General features: G+C 43.6%; 1 protein-coding gene and 1 long non-coding RNA gene across 11 annotated transcripts; one reads left to right on the forward strand and one right to left on the reverse strand.

The window, feature by feature from the left end:
• Positions 1–94: 94 nt before the first annotated feature.
• Positions 95–26,695, reverse strand: STRADA (STE20 related adaptor alpha). 10 transcript variants are annotated; one of them, XM_050935166.1, is made up of 15 exons: positions 26,605–26,688; positions 25,293–25,395; positions 22,677–22,704; positions 21,633–21,693; positions 20,025–20,082; positions 18,253–18,281; positions 11,805–11,907; positions 11,082–11,203; positions 9,422–9,530; positions 9,169–9,292; positions 7,798–7,969; positions 5,723–5,827; positions 3,618–3,859; positions 2,347–2,389; positions 95–1,588 (listed from the first exon to the last, which is right to left on the reverse strand). In XM_050935166.1, exons 4-15 carry the CDS (start codon positions 21,642–21,644, stop codon positions 1,436–1,438), a joined length of 1,272 nt encoding a protein of 423 aa, XP_050791123.1. In that variant the 5' UTR covers positions 21,645–21,693; positions 22,677–22,704; positions 25,293–25,395; positions 26,605–26,688; the 3' UTR covers positions 95–1,435. The 10 variants fall into 10 exon arrangements, with proteins under 10 accessions (XP_050791123.1, XP_050791119.1, XP_050791122.1 ...); XM_050935162.1 differs by having other exon boundaries at positions 21,609–21,693; XM_050935165.1 differs by lacking the exon at positions 22,677–22,704.
• Positions 6,511–17,927, forward strand: LOC127040688 (uncharacterized). The gene is made up of 3 exons (XR_007771517.1): positions 6,511–6,742; positions 11,461–11,526; positions 12,430–17,927. It is a non-coding gene; the product is annotated as an uncharacterized LOC127040688 (long non-coding RNA).
• Positions 26,696–27,143: the final 448 nt, after the last annotated feature.

Here is a 27,143-nt window from a genome sequence, read left to right on the forward strand (position 1 = left end):
TGTGACGACCTGCATAACACAGGCCAAGTCAGGCTGGTCAAGGAGGAGAGGGACCCTTCAGCATCTGCCAGAGCTAAGGAATTAAAAGGAACACTTCAGAAATACTTACATTTTTATTTGTTTTGGCAACAAAACTAGAGTAACAAACTTTATTCGGGTTCAAGTACAGTTTATAAACACAAAAAGGACCTGTTGCCAGCACCACTGTTCTCGGTCACCACCGGTACAGGACCGGATTCTGAGTACTTCATTGAGAAGGAAGATCTATGATGCTTAGAAAGGATGAACAAAAGGCCTTAAAATGCAGTCTGGAGAACCTGATCACCACAGGGAAAGGAGAGCTGCCACAGCAGCAGAGCGTCCACCCATGGCAGGGCACAGAGTTGCACAGAAAGCAGTGCACAGAGAGAGCGAGCTCCAAACTTCCTTTCCCCCGCTCCCATGGTAGGTTCTCAGAAAGAGAAGCTGGCCAGCATGTTTCATGCAGTGACATTAGCCTTGCTGCAGGATGGGACCAGCCAGATAAATGGCATTTGTTGTAAAATATAGTATGGTGCAGTTTCAAAGACATTCAAAACTACATCTTACTTTTCAAAAATGCAGCTGGTGGCTGAGGTGGCTACATGAAGAGATAGGAGCGGCTGGTTAGTCCCAGAAGCCTGGGGTGCTCTGACCTGCACTTCAGGGCATTCAGCACCATATGGCAAGAGTTTAAAAAAACCCCACAAAGATCTACCCCGTCTCCTTGAAGAGACGAATGCAGCCTTGCAGAGGAATCTCCAAGCCTCTGTGCACAGCTGGAATAGAAGGGGACACCTTTTTCCAGTGCTGTCTGGTCTTCCATTTTCCTCTCAATAAAGCAGCAGGCTAAATCTGTTATTGCCAAAAGAGTGAGAAGAATGCCACAGTGACAACCTGGCGGTCTAGAAGAGAATGTCCAAGTCTAAGAGGAGTTGCATTGCTTCTCCTCTCTCCCATGTTTGTCTCAAAGGCACCCTTGGAAAGGAACAAAACAAAGGGGCGATCTAAAGACACACAGAACCCTCTGAACTAGGGTCAGTAGAGAGCCAGTAACATGGGAAAAACGATGTGCATGAAGACCAACAAATTGGGACTGACTCAATTCTGGTGAGCAAAACTCCTAATACAGCCTATAGCTGGTGCTCAACAGCAAGAGCTGGGAGGCTCCTGGCACCAAGCAGGAAACATTCGGCTTTTCCTACAAACAGATCCCTTTTTCCAGCTAGTTTGTGTCCAAGGGTGATTCCAGGCTCTACTCCTCAAGTAAACGACCAAGTGAAGTTCCTTACCCATAGTCATGTAAACTCTTCTGCATGTAACATTCATCGCAGCTTCATTTGAGAGGGGTCAATAAATTACTATGTCCGGAAAGCGCCTTCAAGGGCTTGAGAACCATATTATTTTCAACGTTGCTCTAGAATTCCCAGTCATCCACCTCTAGCTGTTCCAGACTGGATACCAGTCCAAAAATGCCACTGGGATCCTGTGGCCGCGTACCTTCGAAGTTGGTGATTGGTGTGACAGGGCGCAGTAGTTCAGGAAGTGCTTCGGACGCCCGACGTTTGATCTGAGGGCGGAGGGAGAGTTAGTTTCGGTTTGAGCTATTCTCACAGGCAAAGGTTTTACGGCATTAGTACCATTCACACCACGTGTATGACATCACAATATGGACTGGGCTAATAGCAGCAGCACAACATACCACCAGCCAGAGACGTCAGTCCATCTAACCCAATCTTCTGTTGCCCGAGTTAGGAGCGCTGCAGGGTTTGGCACTGTGCCCTCTAAACTTGGCGATAAACCTCCTCAATCTTTTTCTAGTGACACCTCTCTGCCAATTCAGAAACTGCTGATGGCACTCCGCCAGTAGGAGAGGCCGGCAGAGTTTGGGGGAGGGCAAGATCTTTGGCACTGCTGCCAGAATACACCCTCCTCCGCTGACACCAGGACATAATGAAATCGAAAAAACAAATTAGGAAGGGGAGGGAGAGGGGAAGGAAAATTCAATGAGATTTCTTTTGAGTTTGGATTATAACCAGAAAAAAAAAGTTAAGATGATTTTGTGCAACTAGTAGGCTGTCCCCAAAGATATCCATGCAAGCCAAGCTCTTTGAAACTTGGCCCTCCCTGGCTATAGGCATTTAGCAAGAACCCCCAGTCTAAATGCTGCTTTCAGTGCTGAGCTATCCAGACGGGAGTAGTTAACAGCAACATCCTCCCACCCCCATCCTCAGAACTCTGCTCCCCACAGCTAAGGAAAGGGCACAGGAAGGGGTTACCATGGGAAGGCCACAGCCCTCTACCAGAAGGTTAAATGAGCCACTTTACCTGCTTGAAAAAGGAATGATTCAGCAGGGTGCTTGCACTTGGCCTGTACAAAAGAGAATTAAAAGGAAACGAATCACCATACCACAGTTGAGTGTGATTAGCATAAATTACACTGACCTTCTAACAGCTTCTCCTCTGGGTCTTTACAAGCTCACCCTGTCATAGGTCAAGATGATTCTTATTACTGAGTGGGGAAACTGAGGCACAGACAGGGGATGAGACTTAACCAAGGTCACATAGCAAATGAGTGGTGAAGGTTGGAACAGAATCCTGGTCTCCCGACTCAGGGCTGTATCTCAGCCACAGGCCTCACCCATTTATATGCCATAGCAACTTTCATCCTCTAAGCATCCCCAGGGGGGTTGACAAAGGAAGGAGTTAAGCGCCTTTGCCATTAGAATCTGCTTCACAAGAGGCAAAGTTGTTGGCCAGAATGACCAGGTTATCCCCTAAAGATTTCTCAAACTGCCATGGGATCTGTAGCTCCTTTCGTAAGACAGCAGCATGATTGAAGATAGAGCAATCAATTAACTGAGAAGCCGTGTGATGCAGTTATCACAGGGACAATCACTGCCCTGTATACGCCTCTCCCCTGGACAGCAAAGAAGCTGTACCCGGGGACACAGCAAAAACTTCTGATAGCCCAAATTATGAATAGTCTATTCCAGTTACAGAGAAGTTTACCACAGAGCGAGATGACACAACATGGCCCTGGCTAACTAGAAAAGGAAATGCTGTTCTTGCTGCTCTGTTTTTAGCTTTTATTCATTGAAGTCTCAAGCTGAGCTCTCCTAGTTGGATAATGAAACTGTTTCTGGGACAACGTGGTCAAGTGAGAATGGGAATCGCCAATCCTGAGTTAGTTTCCCCAATATGCCACCAACTCAATGTGCAGCATTGGGCAAGACATTTAACCTCCCTGCCTCAGTTTCTCCATCTGTAAAATGAGGAAAACCCCTCCCAAGAAGGTTGTGAGGCTTAATAACTGAACTTCTTTGGGTTCTCTGATGCAAGGTCCTATGAAAGTGTTACATATTCTTACCACTTTCAGGCTATATATTTATAGGTATTCTGGACAGTGTTTTTGCAGTACATATGGGGCACCTCTTCACACAGCCATGCTTCTGATCCGAGATCACTGAATGAAACTCCAATACTGAGACCCAACTCAAAAGCCATGGTGAGGGATCAGGATTAAAACAATTTTTAAACCAAGCCCCGAGTGGTGTTTAGAGCAGATCCATAACCAAGCATTCCCATCATGGCTGTACCTCAAGTCGGAGTTACGCTGCAGGCACTGCTCCACGAAGTGATGGAAGTGGGGTGAGAAAGTCCGATGGTAAGGGTGCAGCGTTGCCTCCCCATTGGCTGCCCTCACGTTGCTCACTGCCATTCCTTCACCGATCCCGGAGTTAGCACACGAGCGGGATGTTTTCATGGTCAGCTCCTCAGCTGGGATCGTGGTGGTGTCTAGCAGGCATGGAACAGTTCCGTTCAGCTTCTCCAACAGCATCTGAAATGGAAATGGATGAAAAGACGTCACATGCACGATACAGACTAGACACATTTGAGAGAGCAGGCAGGACTCACTACAACTAATGTATCTGAAGTTTAAATACTCTGCCACAATCTTCAGTTGTGCCCTGCATGTGGTCTAGGGTCTGCATGTGTTGTATTTTCATTCAGCACTGCTCTTGCTGCAGGACTTAGACACTAGTGTCCTTAGTTGCTGTTCTAACGTATATTGTATTACGTGAACTTTATGGGCCAAATTCCCATCTCACACAGGGCCCGTTTGTGCACATTCCAGAGCACTCTCAACTTGTCAGCAATTCACAGCATCAAGCCTGCTGCGTGGTTCCATGAAGTCAGAGCAGTTATACACACGTTACAGTGCAGCATTTGGCCCCTTGCCATACTTGATGGCAAGTGTGTAGGTCTCCTAATCCAAGAGGCAGGCAAAGTTCTTAATTCTTTGTTATAACCTGGAATGATGCCACATCCAGTTTGTCAGGGCAAGGGCGGAGGTGGTTGTAGGGCACCTCTGCTTTCATATTAGATTCCCCTGGTTTGAGACAGTTGCTCTCCTGGAGCTCCTGTTGGATCCCAGTTCCCTCAGCAGCATTTAGTCTCCTTCATTCTTGCACCAAGGTTTCATGAAGTGGCTCAATGTGAAAGTTGATTTGGGTTAAAAAGCAGAAAGGGGAGAGTAGATCAGGAGGAAGCAGCACATCCAGAGTCTATTTCCATAACAAACCTCCAATAACCCTACACTTATCTAGGATTGCACAGAACAATGCTTTCTGTTTGGGAGTGATGTTATAATCTGGACTGGACAGCAGAGCTCAGGAAGCATGAATTCTCCAACTTGGCACAGGTGACATGTGGCAACCCATCTACCACTGCTCTCAGTAACCTGTGTGCAGAAGGTTGTTATAAAATGTTAATCAAGTTCTGTACCTGGACTTTTCAAGCAGTAGGATGATACATTTCTAATCTGTCTTTCAAGGTGTGCCCCAGAACCCTACTAGTGTTAAAATGTTTCCCTGGGAGAAAACAGAAGGTGACACCCAGATGCTCTGGTCAATCTGCAAATGAGGACTGACTTATTTTGAACTGAATGGACCTGCTCCTGTTTCCATTGAAACCAATAAGAGATTTGATAGAGACCTCAATGGGAGCAGGATCTTGACTGGCATTGGAGGAGACTAACTGTAACTGTCCTCAATTCTCTGTCTACTGCACTGTTTGTAATATTAGATTCTCAGGTTTTATAGAAATTCACACACCATGTGGAGAGAGGTATCCGTTCGAGTTATGGATTTGATTAAGATTAAAGGAATGGGTCTAGGAAAGCCCCAAGGAAAAAAAGGAAGGTTTTATTACACATTAAAAAACTCCAAAAGGTGTCAAATCAATCAATAATAATCTTACAACAGAGGCCTTCAGAAGAAACTCCATATTTTGGAACATTTAAAAGAAGACTGGAGACAGAGCACTAGAAAATTTACTGTAGGGAACAATTCTGCGCTTACGAGGAGATAACCTAATAGACTTTTCCAATGCTAATTTCTGTGTATGCCTTTATGCACCTCTGAGATGCAGCCTCTGGTAGAGTGGAAGTCAGCAGTAGTTTAACAGGTAAGAAAGGAAAGAAGAGAGGCAAGGGGTATTAACAAAGAGAGCCATTAGAGATCTTTCATGACCTCAAGAGGTCAGAATCTGTCACAGCTCATTACCAACACAGCTGCTGCCAGTAACTTGGTTCTTTGCATTTAGGTATTACTGACAGATACAGAATTCAATTTCCTAACTGCACGGTGTGCAATTATAAGGTTGGGATGGAAGGAGAGCCCACGCAGTTTGTAAACCCTACCTGAGTAGCAGGCATGTCCTTGAACGGGACGTGTCCATTTGCCAGTTCACAGGCTGTTATCCCCACACTGTAAATGTCGGATTTTGCATCATAACCCTGGAGATTCTAGAACCAAAAAGAGTGGGATGGAGAGAATTAGCTATAAAGTCAGTGAAGTGTTCAGATTCCCGCAAGGATAAGCGTATCAGGTACCTGAAGGGGAAGGACAACGAAACCAAACAATTACACCAAAGTACCTCAGTGCCCACAATGGAGCATTTGTAGATGTTTCACACTACCAAGGCAACAAGGTTTGAGGGTGTCTGTTTTTAAAAGAAAATGTAGCTCTCTCAGTGTTGGTGATCAGTTTCTTTGGAAGGAGGCTGCCCAGTGTTAGGGCGCTATTCTGCGACTTGGGAGATCCAGGTTTAGTTCCCTGCTCTTCCACTGACTTCCAGTGTGAGCTTGGGCAAGTTACTTAATCTTTCAGTGCTTTAGCTCCCCATCTGTAACATGGGGATAATAGAACTGCCTTACCTCACAAGGAGTTTGCAAAGACAATTAGACTGTGAGGTGCTTCGGCACTTGGTAACGGGGGCGCATAAATACGCAAGATACATTTGTTTAGGTACAGAAAGAGAATGACCGTTTCATGTAAATTGTAACTCAAAAACTAGAATTTGGGGAGTGCTTCATCCAGTTCCCCTCCATTTCACACAACTACACAGACTCCCCTCTGGGCTTAGCCCCCGTACAGGCGCAAAACTCCATAACCTATGCTCTAGTCCCGGCCTTTCTGAAGGCTTATTTTGCCCCCATTGATCACTCGCTTCCCCCTTAGGCCGGGCTGATTACACTGCCGCTGTTTTTACAGGAAAAAAGAGAGACGAGAAACAACGAAAACTCACGAGGAGGAAAAGTGATGCTAAAAGTCTCTATGGATTTAACTTTTGGGAGCAACGCACAGCACAGCAGCTCTAAACAATGCGCAGCCAGAAACCCAGAGAGCCATGGGAACAGACTGACAACACAAGGGAATGCGTATACCAAGATCAGAGACAAGCATTATTACACTCATCAACATGCTACGGTGACAGCATGAGTGCTGTTAGCCAGGGCTCAGTGACAGACCTGGCATTCAAGATTCCACCCACTTTAAAGGGGTCTGTTTTAGCAGCTCTCCTGCCACCCCAGGTGCCTATCTGTGGGAGAATAAACGGTCTGTCTCCCAGTTGCCATAGAGACACCACTGAATACAATGTCCTGTGGCAGGGGTTCTCAACCTTTTTCTTTCTGAGGCGCCCCCCCCCCCCACAACATGCTATAAAAACTCCACGGCCCACCTGTGCCACAACAACTGGCTTTCTGTATATAAAATCCAGAGCTGGCGTTAGGGGGTAGCAAGCAGGGCAACTGCCTGGGGCCCAAAGGCACAGGGGCCCCCAAGCTAAGTTTGGCTTCAGCCTCGAGCGGCAGGGCTCAGGACCCCAGACTTCAGCCCTGTATGGTGGTGCTTTGGCTTTCTTCTCTGGGCCACAGCGAATCTAACACTAGCCCTGCTTGGCAGACCCCCTGAAACCTGCTCATGGCCCTCCCCAGGGGGCCCCAGAGCCCTGGTTGAGAACCACTGCCCTATGGAATGAAAAGATGCCTCTGTGGGCAACTCAGAAGGCTCACGTTCAGTGTCATGGGGGCAATACAGCTACCAGGATATGAAATGCCAAGTTGACATGAATGGGTGTCTGGAATGGGGGTCCACAGCTGTATGACCCACTCAGGACAACAGGCAAGTTTTGTCATTACAATGCCAAAGGCCCAATTCTCTTGCTTGCAGAATCAGAGTAGCTCCCACTGAAACCCATGGTGGGGGAGAATCAGGCTCCAAGGTCTGTGCTGCCTTTTCCAAGAACCACTGAAGATACACGATCAGATGCACTCCTCAGGCTAAAAAATTAGCCTGAAAATAGTTCCTTGCTTCTTGGCAAGAAATCCCAGCAACAGTGAAGGACATGGGGGGGTCTCTGTCCACTAGTGAGAAAGTCAACAATGAGGAAGAGGAGAGTGAACCATGAAATGACAGTAGCTCTATACAATACCTGCTGTAAGACTTCAGGACTGAGCCATGGTAGGACCTTGATGCTATACTTGGGGAAGTCGTGGACAACTCTGAGTCGCTGCCCGTGGTTGATCATGCTTAGGTTACTGCGCAGGCCTGAGAGGTACACCTTCCCATCCACGGAAATCAGGATGTGGCTGGCTTTCACACTCCTTAAAGCAAAGGGGACCAGAAGGAGGAAGTCAACACATGGTCACGGATCATCTACCTTAGAATGACGTTAAATTCCTGTGAGAAGGTCATTCTATAGGGATTTAAAGAAGGCATATTCTGAAGCCTAGGCACATTGAGCATCCAGTGAAAATATGTGACAGACTGAGTATCAATAGCCTAGAAAAATCAGGTTTTGAAACTTACATCCACGTATGTGTGGCAGCCATGTTAGTGTTTATCAGGAAAAACATAAATCTGATTAAGGGTCTGGAGATACTGATTTAAGAGGAGAGATTAAAAGATAAATATCTGCAGCTTGGCGAGGTGATATTTGCATAAGCATAAATAAAGCCTCATCTCTTAAAAAAATATAACGTTGTACCATTAATCTAAAAAAAGCTAGGAGAGAGAACTAAAAGTGAAAGTACCTGGAAAGTATGAAACTGTAATTTATTGGCCATTCCACAGGATGAAGGAATAGGCTATCACCTCCCTAACATGACACTGGGACAGTACAGTGAACAATGATGGGAATAATGCAACCTGATCATTCCCTTAGAGGTTGTGCTTGGATATTGTGTGATGTCATTACAACCAACATAAAATACAGATGGACCTGCTTCACTGAAGCCTCAACACAGAGGCGTAAACTACATCAGAAAGACCCCTCTGCATGCTAAGGATAGAGAAGAATATTCACCCAAGGGAGGGCAGATGGTTGCCTATCCACTGGAGGGGCAGCTTTAATTCTTATCTGGGGCTCCATGGAAGTTAGTATATCCCTTGAGTATGCCCTCTTCCCAGCTAGCCTTCCAACTTGCCTGGTAAAAAGGAAGATGCAGCTGTTTTCTGCTGTCACAACCTCCCTCCTCTCATCTTTCCACCTTGGGGACCCCGTGGAAGGGTTTACTTCAGCAAAAGCTTAATCTAGCCCCAAGTTACCAGTACACTTTGCCTCAGGAACACTCTGCAGTTTGCTTTTTTAAAGTACTACTTCTGCGGTAATGAGAAGTCCAGGGGAGTGCATGGACAATGAAGCTCTCTAGAGCAGCAGCAGGGAAAGCTCCCCTGCACTGGCAAGCTAGATGCAAACCATATTCTTACTCCAAATCCCTTGAGATACCTAGTCCCATCTGGATGAATATTGTTTGTAAGCGTTTCCTACAGAAAGTGATAAAGAGAGAAATTTCCTTTTTACCTATGTACATAGCCCATATGGTGAATGTAGTCAAGAGCCTTCAGAACGCCCTGGAGGATATAAGCAATAGCCAGTTCACTCATTCCATCCATGAAATGGGTACAGATCAAATCCTTCGCAGAACCTAAAGAGATGAAGAAACGTTTTTTGATGGAGCAGGAAAAACAGAGGCCACTCACCTACATAAAGATGATTTCACAGAAGCTAAAGCAGCCTGGTCAGATACAAAAAACATATTCTCCTCTCCACCTACCATAAGCCATGAAGGAGGTCACTACCCATAGCTCATTGTCAGCTATGAAGGTCGCTTTATATGGCACAATGTTGGGGTGGTTGAAGAGTTTGGACACATGAAGTTCACCCTAGAAGCAAAAGGATATTTTGAATCAATAAATACAAAACTCCAGATATGATACAGAGGAAGGTTAAACTGGACGAAAGATAGCACTTTGAGGATTGTCTGCCAACACACTGACTTGAATCTTCTCTTCACCTGAGAAGTTCTTGTCTCTCCTTTTGCAGATAAAGAGGAAAGCTATGACAGCTAAAATCATCTCTCACCGGAGTTAGATTTTCCTGGCATGAAGTCTGTGCATAGGCAATAGTTGCTTAGTACTGAACTCAGGAGCTCCCATGTTAGTGCAACATGTCTGGCAATCCCAACTTCCAGCATAAAAGAATAGATATTTTACATAAATTCAGAGAACACACATACTAAACCCACACCCCAAATATCTGTTCTGACAATCTCTGCGCAAGGCCTACTTGGTGTTTACATCACCATGTGTCAACATTAATACCTATTTGAATGAATTTACTGGAGAAGGATAAACAAATTATGGCATCAGAGTGCCTGTATTTGGAACTTCATATAATATTTCCTTCCACTAATCGTCTTTTGAAACTGAGGAGCACATAGGAAGTGATTACAACAGTCTGGTACAAAAAGATCATTAGGTTCTTCCTCTTCAAATGCAACGTATAATCCTGTAGAAGAGAACGCATTAGATACAAGTCTTGATTTTAACCAGAAGAACAATCCCCTTAGAACAGTAGTTCTCAGCCAGGAGTATGCAGAGGTCTTCCAGAGGGTACATCAACTCATCTAGATTTGCGTCTAATTTTACAACAGGCTACATGAAAAGCATTAGGAAAGTCCGTACAAACTAAAATTTTATACAGACACTGACTTGTTTATACTGCTCGACATGGAATGAATATATATAGTATGCTAACTGATTTATAATTATATGGTAAACATTAGAAGGTAAGCAATTGTTCAGTAACAGTGTGCTGTGACACTTTTGTATTTTTAAGTCTGATTTTGTAAGCAAGTCGTTTCTAAGTGAGGTGAAACTTGGGGGTACGCAAGACAAATCAGACTCCTGAAAGAGGTAGAGTAGTCTGGAAAGGCTGAAAGCCACTGCCTTAGAATAATACTCTGTTTTCATAGCAACTTCCACCTTGGATCTCAAAGTACTTTACAAACATGAATCACCTCACAACATGCTTGTGAAGTGGGCAAAGATCCCCATTTCACAGTTCAAAACACAGGCACAGAGAAGTGATTTGCTCATAACCAGACAGCAGCTGAGCTGATTCCAGAGAACCCAAAACACTAGAAACTCAGTCAAGTGTACTAATACCTAGACACTCCACCATCAGCCAACTAACACTTACAAAACTATAACTCAGTCTGAAGGAGTATCTACTGCCAGCACCTTACAATGGTTTTTTAATTTGACTATTTCTTCATTAGGATAACTGGTCTTTTTGAGTTAGTACTGTATTAAAATTGTACAGCATCCTAGATACTTAGCATTAAACGACCTGCGGCTGAGATCCTAGGGGAGTCATGTTCTTTCAATATATATGAAAGATGCTGTGCCCCATTCTAAAGATTGTAGCATCACCTGCAAGAATGTCACCATCTCATTGGTGCAGGCTTCCAGGTTAATCCTTCTGACTGTGACATACTCTCCTGATGGTTTATACCTGGCCAGGTTCACGGTCATCAGCTCCTCAAAGCCATGGCCTGAAAAGAGAGTGAAATTAACCCCATAAGCGCAAATACAATTGCTTGTGTGTTGTGGGAGAGTTTCCACCAACACTTCCTGCTTAGCAATTACCCTCATCCCATCTCTCACTTTACCTGTTGTCAACGGTCTTGTCTAATATAAAGATTTGCCTGTTCTACATCACCTTCCAATTTAAAGCACTCTGCATACAAAACCAATTACTTAAAAACCTGCTGGGAGGTACCTCAGTAATATTCCTATTTTACAGATTTAGAAACTGAGGCACAGAGAGATGAAGTGACCCGCCAAGAGCCATACAGGGAGCTAATGGCAAAGCCAGGTATGAGACTCAAGAGTCCCAGCTGATACCCTCAACCTCAAAAAACCACGTCTCCTCTCATCTAGTATTTATCTTTTACTTTGATTGTAAGAGCTTCAGGACAAGAAACCCATCTTAATTTACACTTTTATACAATGATTTTACTATTACTAAAACAAAACAAGAAAGGATATTTTACATTTTACATTTCAGAAAACCACCACACAAGAAAAATTCAGTACCTTACAAAGGAAGAATTCACAAAGAATGAGATTTAGGTGTTTTTCTGGGAACATTACCTATTATGGTGAGCAACTCATAACAGCTGCTGTCTGGTAAAAAGCTGCTCATGGTGTCCCTTTTAGGGGAAGATGCTATCGACTCGGAGCTTGCATCATTGGTCTAGAAAAGCAAGATAAAAATCAGAAACGGATATTAATTACATCTAGCAGAAGGATCATCTGTTCCACATTATATGTTTGCACATGCTCATAATATCAGGACATATTTAAGTATAAAAACTAGCTGTGTCTGCTGTAAATATCTCTAACACAAATTGAAACCCAGGAGATACCTCCTTCCAGAAAATCCAAACATCTGCTTTCTATGACATGTAAACAAACAAGGTAATTTACCACCTACTATAAACCAGAAGGTCTTTTTAAAAAAAAGATTTTAACAAAAACAATTACTGTTCCACATGACAACATTACTCCACCCCTTTGCAATAGCCAGCTTTCTCCCACTCTTTACAAACTTCTGCATCATACTCTGTTTGCTTGTGCAGGGGTGATAGACTTCAGGCCTGTCTATGGTGGGTGTTTATGGTGGCAAGAAGCTTTTCCTGGCTGAGGTTGCTACTTTTTATCCATTCATGCTCTCTCTGTGGCAAAGGCTGACAAAGTTGAACTTGTTTTGCTGCAGGAAGAAGGGATGAACCAACTAAGAAAAGCTCAAGATGCATAGATCAGACACACACGGAAAGAAGCTCCAAACGGCAGCAAGAGTTTAGCTGCAGCAAAGGGCTAGTAAAAATTAACATAGGAGAAGAACTCCCATATCTGCCAGCTTGCTTGAGAGAGGCTGCATCTTTTCACTGCAACTAAGAGAGCTCCCTGCTGTATCTACATGCACAAGCTGAAAAGACAAATGTTCTCTGTTCATGCTGACTCATGCTTACAACTGATTGAAAACAAGCTGTGCAATTCAATAGACAGGCATTACGGTCCAAGTTGCATTACAGGAGCCTGTCACAAAAACTGACAGATGATTTGATATGTGCAAAAAGAGGCCGCAATCTCGAGCAGCATTAGAAGCACAGTTGCATTCTAATTCTCCTCGGTCGGGGGTTTCAGAGGAGCAAGAAAAGTCTATACACAGTGTTCAGGCATGTTCTATTATTGCAGTCTATTTTGTCCTTCAGTTACGCTTATAGTTAGATGAGTGACACAGGGAGGCTCCAGATTTTTCTCTCTGCAGACAGACCGACCAAATCTGTTCATTTTATGTCGTTTGACTTAGCTGAATTTTTCCTAAACTGCCAGAAACATTAACTCCACCTGGGAGCTGGAAACCCAGGTGTGTCACAGATCACCAGCCATAAATATTCTACAATCAGACTTTCCTGACAATTTTGCTATCAACGCACACAGCGGGGGGAACAAAACACACAACTCACTCTCCTGTAGCTGCAATGGAAGCGGAAACACACACTTTTTTCTGTCACTGAAAGGCAGTATAATGCAATGACAAAGAGCCATTAAGTGACAAGAGGCTATTCTAACCATGCCCACAGTATGGCTTGGTCTACACTACAAAGTGCTGCTGGCATAATTATGTCAGCTAGGACCCTAGTCAATACAGCCATGCCAGCAAAACCCCTGGTGTAGATGCAATTACATTGGCTCACGCGTACTTTTGGTCAGCACAGCTAATGTCCTTTGGGGAAATGGTGCAGCTATGCTGGCAGAACTCCTTTGGCTGCTATATGCTGCATCTCCATTACGGGGCTTTTGCCAGCACACTGTAGCTATTCTGATAAAAAGTTCCGTAATGTAGACAAGGCCCGTTTCTCCAACTGGGGTCTGCGGACCCCTTGGGGTCTGCAAGGGTACTCCAGGGGTCCGCGGACCCTGCTGATCAATTCCTCCCCACCCTCCTGCACACCAGGAACAGCTGTTCAGGGTGTGCAGAAGGTGCTGGGATGAAGCATGCTTGGGGGACGGGGGCGGAATCACATCCGGGGCCATAAGCCCCACTAATCAACTCCTCCCCATTTTTCCCAGTGCCTCCTGCACGCCAGGGAATGGCTGCACGCAATGGAAGTGGAAAAACACACCAGGGAACAGCTGTTCTGTTGAGTGCAGGTGGGAGGGAGGGGGAGGAGCAGAGACCGGGCGTTTTAAGGGAAGAGGGTGAAAAGAGGCAGGGAAGAGGAAGGGCGGAGCGGGGGCGAGACAGAGTGGTGTGGGGGCAAGGCCTGGGAATGAGCGGGGGGCTTGGGGGTCTGCAAAAAAAATTAAATCAAAATGGGGGTCCTTGAGTTGCTAAAGTTTGAGAACAGCTGCTAAAATATATTATGAACTTTAGTTCTAACTTATTTAAAACAAAAAGCTTACTGCATCTCTAGTTATTGTTTTTAAAAGCATTCTTGATGCAAATATTAACTACCTGCTTCTTTAAGCAACAGCTGAAAAGGACACTACCAAGAAGTAATGAGGTCCTAGAAGCATCCTGAATCCACTGGTTCAAAGGACCGAAGGGAGGTATTTTCAGCACCCCAACATTAACAGCTGACACCACTTATGCATTAGAAAAGGGAGTTATCTTTAAAATGTTATGCATGAATTTGGCAAATGATTTTAATGTTATGAAACTGGATACATAAACTTCCCAATTCAATCAACATACCTTACTTCTAACCTGCTGTGCCCTCTGTTATTCCAGTCCTAGCCCCACAAGACCTCATTACTGAGTGTAGCGTTCTCTAATACTACAGTTCTAGACTCTGATAATGCACTTCCATCCTGAGCCGCAGCTCCACCACCTGGAGACTCCTGCTCACAATTCTCATGTGCCAATGGTGGGGCTCTCCTAAGCAGATAGCTAGAACCTGTGGCAAACTGACTGAAGCTTTGGCAATATGGATAAATATCCACTAGGTATTAGGTTTAGACCAAACTTATCTTCACTTGTAGCTTAACCCAGTTTTAGACTCGGGTCTTAAGAAGTCTTAAGAAAATTCGATTTGGCATAAAACTTGGCAGGGACAAACTAGAGACTAAGTGACACCTTCTGAAACAATTATGCTGGCTAGCAAGGCAGAATCCTTAGAAAGTTGCAGGCAACAACGCAGCTTTTGGCAAACTTCAACATTCTTTCTTGGATGATTATGTTAGTTACATCAACATATGATCCCAATTCTTCTACCACAATTAAAGTACCGGGAGCCAAGGAAACCAGCAGTTTACTCTTAAGCGGGAAGAGGCAGTTTAGCAAAGGGTAAAAGTTTGCCAGAACTCTCCAGAGGCACTGAAGAGAAATGAAAAAGAATGCATCTACTATGGACTCACTCATCTGTGTTTTGGCCACATGGCGATTCAATACATTTATATGTAAATGCACTCTTATTAGAGAAATGCTAAGGGCTCCAATTCTAATTTTAGGAACATAATTGAATAGGCTGTATCTTATAAAACCTGCTGCAATGCATTCACAAGATGTAGGCTGACTGTACAGGTTATATACCCTGTGTGAGTTCAGACACTGGGCCACTAGGTCTATATGAGATTATACTTCCAGCTGCTGATAATCTAACTGTTAAGAGGGGAAGCCACATAACAGGCAATTTCACACCTGCCATTCTAATGGAAAAAAAACTGGGACTAAAACATTTCAAAGGTTAAAGTCATGTTTAAACCAAACCAGAACCAAACAGATTTGACACTTCAAATCAGAGTAAAGAGATCAGTGGTGGAAGTTTTCTTGATATCAGGAATCAGACGAAGAAAGAAAAAGAGAAAAAAAGATGGTAGTACGGTATTCAAGTTCTGCTCATAATTCCAGAATGGCTGGTTGTTTCTGCTAAAATGATCCACAGTGAAACAGTCAATATTAACAACGGCATTATTGGATATCAGAGTCAAAACTCTACTTGAGGGGAAGGGGAGAGTATAAACCTGAGAGAGCTATTGTTTCAGTTAACCTACATACTCAAGACAACATTGTATCAAAGGTCTGGAAGCTTAGTTTAAATTTAAAAAAAAGCTTAAATCCTGAAGAAACTAATGGGACCAGCAGAAAAATGCTGGCACTACCTAATACTAGCTCAATCCATCACTTGCTTGAAACTCAAAACTGCACATCAATGAACAGGTCAAGAGTGACTGTCACTAATAGAAACTGAGGAATCTGAGTTGTTCAAATTATCTGCACATTTTAAAATGTAACCTAACTAGAGTTATCAAAATACAAGTTATTATTAGGGGCATTTAACCCTGAGATCATTTTAACCTTGAAAAATTAAAAGGGTATTCTTAAAACCTCTTATCCTCAGTATCCAGGGCAATCAGTGCTGAATTAATGCATCAAAATAATGGAAGATTTGCCCTATGTCAGGAATTGTAGAATCACAAAAGTTGGAGATGGGAAAGATCCATCAGGTCAGTAAGTCCACTATCCTCAGCCACTGAAAGTTTGTTTCCTACCATAAATTAGCCTCAGTTCAGATAAAGCATCCAGTTTTCTATAAGCTTTCTACTTTTCTCCTGTATGGAACTGGGAGTCAATACTCCTGGGTTGTAATCCAAGCTCTGTAATACAGATACACTATACCTCCCTTTTCCCATCTGTAAAATGGGGATAATGCCTACCCCAATGAGGGAGAGGACAAAGTTTAATTTTTGTAATAACCTCAGTGAAAGGCACTATATTTAAGCTCATGCAACCGAAGCACAAAGACATAAAAGCTAATCTTTGGTTCAGCCATGATTGGAATCTGGAATCCCAACAGTTCCAAATCTTTTGCTCTGGCCACTATGTCACACAACACTATCATTTGGCTGTGAATCGAAGGCTGCTACCCATTATTATTTCTAGAGTTCCATTAAATATTCCTACCAATTCTGACTTTAATGCCCAGCTCATTACATCTCCACTCACCCCTGTCAATGGCAGGACTGAAAGGAAAGAAACATAGGCAGATGGAGGCCTGTGAAGCAGAAAGGCACCACCAAGGAGATTAAAATTATTCTGCAGCAATGACAGCTGCTCTGAAACTGTGCATTACGTAGGTGCTTTGCTTTAATACAATGAACTCCAAATTTAGCAGAAGCCAACAAAACAGATGCGAAATAAACCTAATACGTTATTTTTTAACTATGGTGCAGGCTGTTTCAACCAAAATAGAACACATCATCTGCTCCCCTTTAGAAATAATTCAGTACATTAGAGACCTTGATTCACCTCTCTGCAGATAAAAATTAAGTTTGAAAACTCTATGACTAATCACAGGATGCAGAAGAGGCTCTACTCAAAAGTTAAACACTGTATGAGATTGAAAAACTAAAAAAAAGTTAAACTGAAATGTTATTTATGAAATATTGCAAAAAAGCTCTGAGAGTTTCACAAAGGATAACTTTTGGTGTGCAGTTAAAAATCATGAAAGCTGTAAAATGAAAAAACGTGTGATTAGCTGCATGAAGTATGACATTCATTAAGTGCTAGCATTTCAGGCCTTTTGGTTAGGTTTTAAATTGGACGTATATTTAAGGAAATTAGATTTTAAAAGATAATTGGACTGTCAATGCCATTAGGAAACCAGAGCTATGCAATGCCAGAAATGATTTGCATTTGCCAAATCAAACTCTGCTGGAATAGATTTTGGATTCAATGCCGGGTGGAAGATTTTGTTTTGTTTTTTACTTCCCAAGTTTCTCTTGCTCACTTTTGACTCAAACTACGAGCATTTCCTTTCCCTGATTAAGTAACTATTGCCTTGTTTCTACAACCCTCTAGGGGAATAAGATTTGTTTTAAATGAAAGAAAGTGAGCATCAATATTGCAAAGATGTCTAAAAGCCCAGGATAGCCTCCCATTTAGGCTATGTCTACTCTGTACACCACTAGTGCTTTAATCAGGACCATAAATATGACATGGATTACATGGATTCAGACTGTCCTATTCTGGACTACACTATGTATTTTAGATGGGCATTCCATAGCTCTCTAGGGAATTAGTCCTCAAGCAGAAAAGATTTCTCTAAGCGGATAGCAGCACCTGTTGAAGGCTCAAGACTGTTACTGCGGGCTCTGAAGAGAGTGAAACAGCTATGCCAATGGGGTTTCAGCAGGTGATGTCCCATTTGAAACTAAAGATTATCTAATTCTCAGTTTGATGCTGGGGTCTCTTTTGCAGCTGTGGCATAGGGAAGAGAAAGGAAATCAAATTATTCAAAAAAACTGAACACTGGTTTTGAATGCCCAACCTGAGAATTTGGTCCCTGTTTTCAGAACCACTTTTGAAAATGTGAGCCTAAGGAATTAAATCTCAGATTTACAGCTAAAACGTCACATGCAACAGCTTCAAAACCACACACCAAAATCTCCTTTCCAGGTGAAACTTGTTTTCACACATGTAAAGCTAAATATACAGATGAAGTATAAATAAGGTAGAAAGAAAATCAAACTTCCACAAGGAATAATCTCCATGCAATGGACCACAGCACCACAGCCTGCAAAAATCACTTACTTTTCTCCGAGAGTCACCCGGAGGCTGCTCTGAAGTAAAGAAATTAATTGTTCACCATGTTTTCTTCAACAAACAAATACCCTTTCAAAACATAGTTTGACTATATTTATGAAAATAAATAAATTATATGCCCCCAAAGCATAGTTTAGGTACTGGACAGGTATAAGCATATATTCCCAGGCAAAATCTTTATCTTACAGTTAACATCACAACAGTAAGTAACAGACATTGGAAAACATATCAAGAAACCTAATTCTAAAAGTAAGAAGTTACACAGATTCAATTAGCCTTACCGTTCATACATTTACCAAGACAAACATAGGTTTGGGAGATTTGTTTTGTTTTTAGATTGTAAACTTAAACCCATTGTTTAAAAAGAAATAGATTAATACATCTGATGGATTTAAATATTTGGAATAAAAACTGTTTTGGAAGTTTAATGAGGAATGCAACCCGTGTAGAAAGTGGCAGTTAAATTCTGCATAATTCCAAGTTTCCCGAGGTAACATAAATCCACATTTCGACAAGGACACTTATAACAAGGTTTCTGTGTAGCTAGGGGTTTAGATAAAATGGTCCATATTCAGCCCTGGTATAAGCAAGTACAATTCACACTGAAATCAAATGAAACAGTGCTCTTAATATTGGGTTGAAGTTTGGTTTAACAGCTTCACTTCAGAGCAAAGTTTCTAATCAGATTTGTACACTAAAACATGACAGATATTTTTAAATTTATTTTCTTCCTAGAAGTGCAGTTAAGACAGAAGAGTCACTGCAAAAAGCACCACCCACACAGGAGCAAAGAGATACAGCTACAGCTAGGTTTGAAAATGGTTCTGGCAGACCCATGCTTAAAACATGTCTGAAAACTGCTGCAGCTAAACTGTTTTCAGCGACTGGTTGTAGATAGGGATTAATTTAAAAAAAAAACAAACAGTGCTAGCCAAAATCATGCATAGTTTCTAAACATGGTAATAGTTTGTAACCATGGTGAGAATGGACATAGTGTAAAAAAGGTTTGATAGAAACCACATCTGAAATGGGGTTCAACATGACTACAAAGCCCAATGCGGAAGGAAAAATCTGCAGAATTTACAAGTCAAATGGAAGATTTTGGTAACTACTAACCCCACCTGGGATCTAATCATTTAGCTAGCTTCCTTCCATCAGAATTTAGCTGACAATTTTGCTAATGATGAAAGTATCAGATTAAAATCCAGTTTACACTGTTGTCTCTACCCTGGAAAACTGAAGTGTTACTGTTTTAAAACTTTTTTGCCAGTGAAGTCAGTAGGCCCAAATCAAAGATACTCAAGGAGCAGATCTATTGTGTAAAGTGGCACCATATTTACATAGTTACTTTACTGACCACAGTTACACTTAAAGGCTTCTCTTCTATCAGCGTCAATACTTTATTTTACTTAGACTCAGCAACAAACATTTTCAAAAATTTTCAGTTTCTGTAATTATCCTTTTCAAGTTCAAAATCTGTACTGAACAGAGAAAAAACTGGTTATTCAGGAAAGACCAGACTGCACTAATTTATTGCATTACAATGTTCTGAAGTTTGTACTACTACTGACTTTAAAATGAACTGCTGTACAAAATCTATGTTTTTCCTTCTGAGTTTACTTTTGTTGGCCAATTTGAAAACAGTGCTATAAACCGATTTGTTCATTCACGTAGCACATTTACTTATACCAAACTGATGGGTGCTTTCAAGTTAAAAGTAAAAGATTTCTACTGAAGCGTCTAAAGAACAGAGTACTTACCTCCAAACAGTTCAAATTCTCTCAAGCCTTCTACAATGAACTTTTCGGACACCCACCGCTAGAGAAGAAAGTCCAAAGTCAATTAGTTATTTCCTCTAGACATACTCCACAGCTCATCCATTTTTATTTTATGTCAACCAAAACAGAATCATATAGATCACTCTGACCATTCTAACATGTATCTCCTTTGCAATGAGGGGAAATGAGCTAAAATTCATTCAGCAGCTGTAAATATTAATATTTAAACCGTAACAGACATACTGATAAACTGTTATTCTTTCACGTTCTGGAAGAAACTAAGTCAAACAAACAACATTTAAAACTCAGAGCAGCCATAAAGGCTGCTAGTGACATGATCGCTATCCATCGCGATCCATGATCGGTGCAACTTTTGATTCATATCAAGATAGATTAGATATTAGAAATAAACTAAAATCCTGGGGGCATGGACTATGTCATCGTAAGCTTGTATAGTACTGAATACACTGTTAACACTCAGTAAACATTAGTGATTTTATAACTCATTTATTGGAAAAATCCTGGTCAGCTTGCTGAAGCAATCAACAAGTTTACTTACATTTATGTTAATCTACCTCTATTTGAAGCAGGCTGGTATGAGAAAGAGTCCACATTTAATTGAAAAGAAGCAGGATTTCATTGTATCAGTATTTAGCACAATGTGAATGATGTTAACTTTTCAAAAGGGTCATTTTTACGCCATTCACAGTGACCATGTTAGTCTCTTCTGTCACACACACACAATTTGCTACTATTTTTTGAGTCGTGTTGAGACTTATGAAAACACATTCTAACTTTAAGGGACACCAGGTTTCCAATCATATTTTAAATACATTTCCTTACCTGCGTTACTGTTGCTTTATATTAAAAAGCCTTTTTAAAGTGGATCCTTGGCACATCTCATTCTCAACAAATCTATCTTCACTACTTAGTTTACTTCCTATTTAAGTGCTATACACAACAGATTTGTTATGGATTTCCAGCATTTAAAAGGAACCATTTAAAAAAAAAAGACTTCATTTTAAGTTTAAAAGACACTAATATATACAAAATATAAATGAAACTTAACTAAATTGACAGTGTCTTTTAAAGACATTTCCTCCATCTCTTTTTCAAAAGGTACCATCAACTCAGTTAAGTTTCGGCATTTGTTTTTTCTGCAATTTCTGTACATTATAAAACAATGTGATAAAATCATTTTGTACAATACATAAACAGAAAAACGATGCATCTAAAGAGAATGAACTCTGAGAAAAATGCACATTATAAGCATTTGGCAACACATTCAGCTCACAGATACATACCTTTTAAAAGTAACTCCCTTTCATAAATCAAAATAGATGTTGCTGGAGAACTAGATTTTTAATTAAATACAAGATAGAGTATGGTCCCAATCCAGAAACAACAACTGTGTGGGCAGGCCCTTGTGGAGCTCCAAGGAAGTCAATGGGACAGGCTCCACCCCACACAAGCTGTTGCAGAATCAGGGCTTATCTCCGTTTATATGGAAAGATTTACAAAACCAGTGCTTTTTTGGAATAACGCTAGAAGCTGCTCAACACTCACCCTAATTCGTTCTGGGTTACTTACAAGAAAAGACATGGATTCCAGATTTGTAATGCTACTCCAAGTTCGTGAAATTAAAAATATCCTGAAAATGAGAGCAAGACAATTGTTTTAAGAAGGCACAGCAAATGAGTTCTCTTCACTCTAAGAGCTTCCAGCAAATGAGTTACTGCTCTGTTTATCTTGTTTCATTCTATAAAGCATGTCTCCAGTTGCACACATCAATACCTAGGTAGTTCTATTGACTGTTGGAAAGATTAGAGCACAAAGGTTTTGTATGAATTAACTTTAACAAGCTCTGCCACAGTAACGACAAGTTTTGCAAGGTGAACTTTCCCAAACAGGTTCAGAAATATCTGAATAAGCCTTTAAAAAAATAAAATAAAATAAAAACTTTAGAAAAGATATTTCACAGAGGTGGATATGCAGTACAATATTTGGTAGATTACAAGTTCCACAGGGCAAGGACTCTTATCCTACATCTGTACCACAGCTGTGCAAAAAAAAAAAAGATTACAGTTCTCTGGCAACTCAGAAAAATAGGGAAAATCATTTTGGTCAAACAAAACATTTAGTTTTAATTTTAAAAAATTAAATTAGAGGAAGTTTCTAAAAGAAAAATCATTTTAAATTAGAAAAATGAAAACATTTCATTTAAAAAACAAAACTTGAGGAATTTTTTTAAAGGCTTCCCACCCACCACCATCGAAACAAGTGAAATCCACATGAATTTGCAAAATGTTTCTATGTAACCTGCATTTTGCGCCAGTTTTGTTTAAAGATTTCATTCAGCTCTAGCTGTACAGAACCTCGCATAACAGGGCCACAGTGCTGTTTAGTTGTCTGTGTCCTACCATAATACAAATGTTTAATAATTTCCCAGAGAGAATAGCAACAGAAAGGTACACAGCATGTTACACAGCTGGGAATAGGAATATCTGAGTCCTAATTCTTCTGACTGCGTTACCGAAGGTAATGCACCAAATCAGTAGCAGAATTAGGACTCACTCACTTGCCCTGGCCCTCAGTTTTCCCATTAGTAAAATGGGGATAAAAACACTTACCCACCTTTGTAAGGCACCTCAGATGAAAGATGCTGTATAAGTATAAATTATCATTATTTGGCAGGGGATATGCAAAGGAAGCTTTATAAAACAGAACTGCTGCAGCGTTTCAGTTGGATCAGTGTCAGATGTCCAGAATACAGTATATATCATCCTCGCTGGCAGTTACAAGAAAAAACTCTTGCCACTCTCCAGTGGACAAAACCACACAAACTTACTTGATCATAACATCGACTGCTCCAAGAGAAAAAAAAATCAAGTGAAATCCTTAAACGTGACATCCATCACAATCTCTTCACCACCAAGAGGATAGCTGTATGTTCTCGGAAATCCAACCAGCAGACAAAGGGGCGCGGCCATCATAGTGCTCAATCACGATGACTGCGCCAACCAAAAACAGCTCTCAGACACCATCTACTATAAAGAACTCAAAAAAGATCCCACACCACAATTCACACAGGAATTTAAGGACATAATCAAATCCTCCCCCAAACAACTCCAAGATACACAAACAAGGGAACTTATGCAGACCTATCATATCTGGCTACGGCACTCTTACAGAAGGAATACCAGGCCTCAAAGACCATCCTCAAACCACTCACCACACAAACAGCCAGTTTCCTCCAGGACACAACTGATTTCCTTCAGAAACTCTACAACATTAACACCATACTTGCCACCACAGATGTCATCTCCCTATAAACCAACATCCCTCACCATGATGGCGACACTTGCCTGCCTTAAATTTCTAACAAGGCAATGGACAATGCTCAGAAATCCACCCCAAACACATAGCCAAACTCATCCATTTCATCCTCACCCATAACACCTTTACATTAACACTCTGGCAAAACCATGGAACAGCTGTGGATACTAGGATGGCTCCCCAGTATACCAACCTCTCCCTGGGCCACACTGAGAAAGAAATTCTGGAAAAATGCACAGCAAAATTAATGAAATATCCAATATACATTGATATGTCATCCTCTGGATAGATGGCCTAAACTCCCTCATAGATTTCTACCACCACTTCAACAACTAACACCCAACCATCAAACTCTCTCTAGAACACTTCCACGCCAGCAGCAACTTTCTGAACACCATGATCACCTTCAATAATGGAAATTACAGAAAACTGTATACAAGACACCCACAGATCACCACACTCACCTCCACGGATTCAGTTATCACCCAGGCGCCAGGATACCACAGAATATGCACCAAAGAGAAAATCTAGAATACATATCTTAACACACTGGTTCTCAATCAATGGTTCAGGGCCCCCTGTAGGGCTACGAACAGGTTTCGGAGGGTCCATCCACTACGCAGGGCCTGCATTAGACAGAAAGCCGAAACCTACTGGATGGGGCTAAAGCCTGGGGCTTCAAGCCCTGCCACCCGGGGCTGAAGCCAAAGCGTGAGCAACTTAGCTTTGTGGAGCCTCCTGTGGAGTGGGGCTCTTGGAAACTGCCCAGCTTGCTACCTTCTAACGCTGGCCCTGGCTTTTATATGCAGAAAAACAGTTGTGGCACAGGTGGGCCATGGAGTATTTTTGGCATGTTGGGAGAGCCTCAGAAAGAAAAAGGTTGAGAACCTCTGCCTTAACACACTTAAAACAGCCTTCACTAAACAAGGACATTCCACCAAAGAAGCAGACGACATCATGGAATGGGTTGTCCAAATACCAGGGAGAACCTGCTTCAAGCTCAGGGGGAAAAAACCTTCACTGATCAAATGTCCCTAGCTGTCATCTACCACCCCAGGCTAGAATCAATACAGGGCATCATCAAATAATTACAATGCATACTTGATGGGAACCACATCCTACAAGAAATCTTTCCCAAACCCCCTTTTCTGGCCTTCAAACCATCTTGCCAATCTTACCCACCAGAAGCAAGCTCCTCGCAGATCAGAACACACCAATTCAAAACAGCACCAGACCCTGCAGGAACAATAGATGCAAAACCTACAGACATATCTTCACTGCTTCGATGATCAACCCTGCCTCGCCAAAACACACCTTTCAAGATCCATGAGTCCTGGACAGGCCTATCACATGTGGTATATCTCATCCAATACATCAAATGCCCCAACAACGTGGGTGAAAAAAGACATTGCTCTCAAATGAACTTGCACAGAAAAATGATGATAAAGACAACAACATCCTATCACTCATGGGCAAACGCTTTTCACATCTGAAGAAGTGAGGTTTTTTTAGCCACGAAAGCTTATGCCCAAATAAATCTGTTAGTCTTTAAGGTGCCATTGGACTCCTTGTTGTTTTTGTGGATACAGACTAACACGGCTACCCTGATACTTTTCACAAAGTGATCATGCAATATCAGCTCTCTCAGTCCTTATCCTTTAAAGAAACCTGCACTACACCATCACAAAATGAGCCTGGGAACTTAAATTCATAACTCTGCTAGACACTTACAAACCCTGGGCAGATCAGAAACATTGGTTTCATGGCCCATTACAACAATCTGTAATACGCTGTGCCGCCTACTAACCCTCCTTTGTCCTATAACTGCAAAGACGTTAATTACCCACTTCACTGGGAATCCCTCACGCTTAACAACCTGTCCCTCTTTGTATTTAGCTTAGACCTTGTGGCTACCTTTTCCAGACCTGAGGAAGAGCTATGTGAAGCTCAAAAGCTTGTCCCTTCCACCAGCAGAAGTTGGTCCAATAGAAGATATTTCCTCACCCGCCTTGTCTCTCTAGAATAGAAGGGGACAGGCAGAAGCTGCCCTCAGCGAAAAAGCACAAGATGGGGTGAGAGGGCCAGGAGCGCCATGGCTCACCCTGTACAACCCGGGGTTCCCGGCGGGGGGGCGGCAATGAGCGGGATGCACCCCGCGCGCTGGGGAGCAGGAATGGGAAGGGGCAGCAGAGGTGCAGGGGGGGCACCCAGCGCCAGGTGGAGGAGGAAAGAAAGGGCCTGGGGAAAGGGAGCACACAAGGGGGGGGGAGAGAAGGGGAGGGCTCCGAGCATGCTAGGGGTGGGGAAAGGACCGAGGGGGACAATGAGGGGGGGAAAGGGGCGGGGATAAGGGGGAGGAAAGGGGCGGGGCACACAACGGGGGGAGGGCTCCGAGCACGCTGGGGGCAGGGAAAGGACCAGGGCACACAACGGGGGGACGGGGCACACAACAGGGGGAGGAAAGGGACGGGGGAAGGACCAGGGCACACAACGGGGGGGGGTAAGGAAAGGGGCGGGGGAAGGACCAGGGCACACAACGGGGGGGGGTAAGGAAAGGGGCGGGGGAAGGACCAGGGCACACAACGGGGGGGGGTAAGGAAAGGGGCGGGGGAAGGACCAGGGCACACAACGGGGGGGGGGGTAAAGAAAGGGGCGGGGGAAGGACCAGGGCACACAACGGGGGGGGGGGTAAAGAAAGGGACGGGGGAAGGACCAGGGCACACAACGGGGGGGGGGTAAAGAAAGGGACGGGGGAAGGACCAGGGCACACAACGGGGGGGGAAGGGGCGGGGCACACAACGGGGGGAGGGGGAGGACCGGGGGACACAACGGGGGGAGGGGGAGGAACGGGGGGGGAAGGACCGGGGGACACAATGAGGGAGGGAAGGGGCGGGGCAAGGAAAGGGACGGGGGAAGGACCAGGGCACACAACGGGGGGAGGGGGAGGACCGGGGGACACAACAGGGGGAGGGGGAGAAAAGGGGGGGAAAGGACCGGGAGACACAATGAGGGAGGGAAGGGGCGGGGCAAGGAAAGGGGCGGGGGAGGGGCGGGGCACACAACGGGGGGGGTAAGGAAAGGGGCGGGGGGAGGGGCGGGGCACACAACGGGGGGGGGAGGAAAGGGACGAGGGCGCGGGACCCCCAGCGCGCGGAGGGGGAGGGGCAGGGACAAGGGGGTAGGGGGGCTGTAAGGAGAGCCGAGAGCCCCCCCCCGCCTCACTCACTCTCTCCTCCGGCTCCAGGCGCCGCTGCCGCGTCCCCGAATCCCCGGTTACCTGGAGAAGGGGGAGACGCTGCGTGCGTGACGGGATGACGTCACCACGCTGCTGCGTGGCATGCGCGCTGGGCCTCTGACCCAGTGAATGGGAAGGCGGGGGAGACAATCCGTGAGCCTGGCTCATGGCCACCCCCTCCCACACAGGGTATGGAGGGGGGAGGGGCGCACTCTCTGAACCAGCCGCATAACTAACCCCCCCCACACACACACCTGTCGTGGGGAAATGAGGTGGGGGGGGCGCAATCCTTGAGCCAGCCCTGTAAGACCCCCCCACACACACCCCGGGTAAATGGGGAGGGGGCCGCCCCTGAGCTAGCCCCTCATACCCACGCTTTCCCCTGAATGGGGATGGGAGAACAAGTCCTCATGTAAGGGGGTGGAAAGAGAACGCCGGAGCCGGTTAAATAACCCCACCCCCCCCCTCCAGGCTCCCGGGCAGTGAGTGGAAGAGACCCAGCTTTGCACCGATTTGTAGAATCCTTTAGG

The sequence above is a fragment of the Gopherus flavomarginatus genome, chromosome 25, assembly GCF_025201925.1.
Source record: "Gopherus flavomarginatus isolate rGopFla2 chromosome 25, rGopFla2.mat.asm, whole genome shotgun sequence".
In the NCBI taxonomy this organism is placed as follows: domain Eukaryota; kingdom Metazoa; phylum Chordata; order Testudines; family Testudinidae; genus Gopherus; species Gopherus flavomarginatus.

What these genes read in the sequence shown, in the direction of transcription:
- STRADA (XM_050935164.1), bottom strand. Translation starts at nt 21,644, where the DNA reads ATGTCTTTTCTTGTAAGTAACCCAGAACGAATTAGG. An exon ending in GTCCTGAAGTCTTACAGCAG is followed by an intron (nt 5,828 to 7,797) that starts GTATTGTATAGA and finishes TTTTGGTTCTAG; the next exon opens with AATCTCCAGGGTTATGATGC. An exon ending in ATCATTCCTTTTTCAAGCAG is followed by an intron (nt 1,589 to 2,346) that starts GTAAAGTGGCTC and finishes CTCCGCCCTCAG; the next exon opens with ATCAAACGTCGGGCGTCCGA.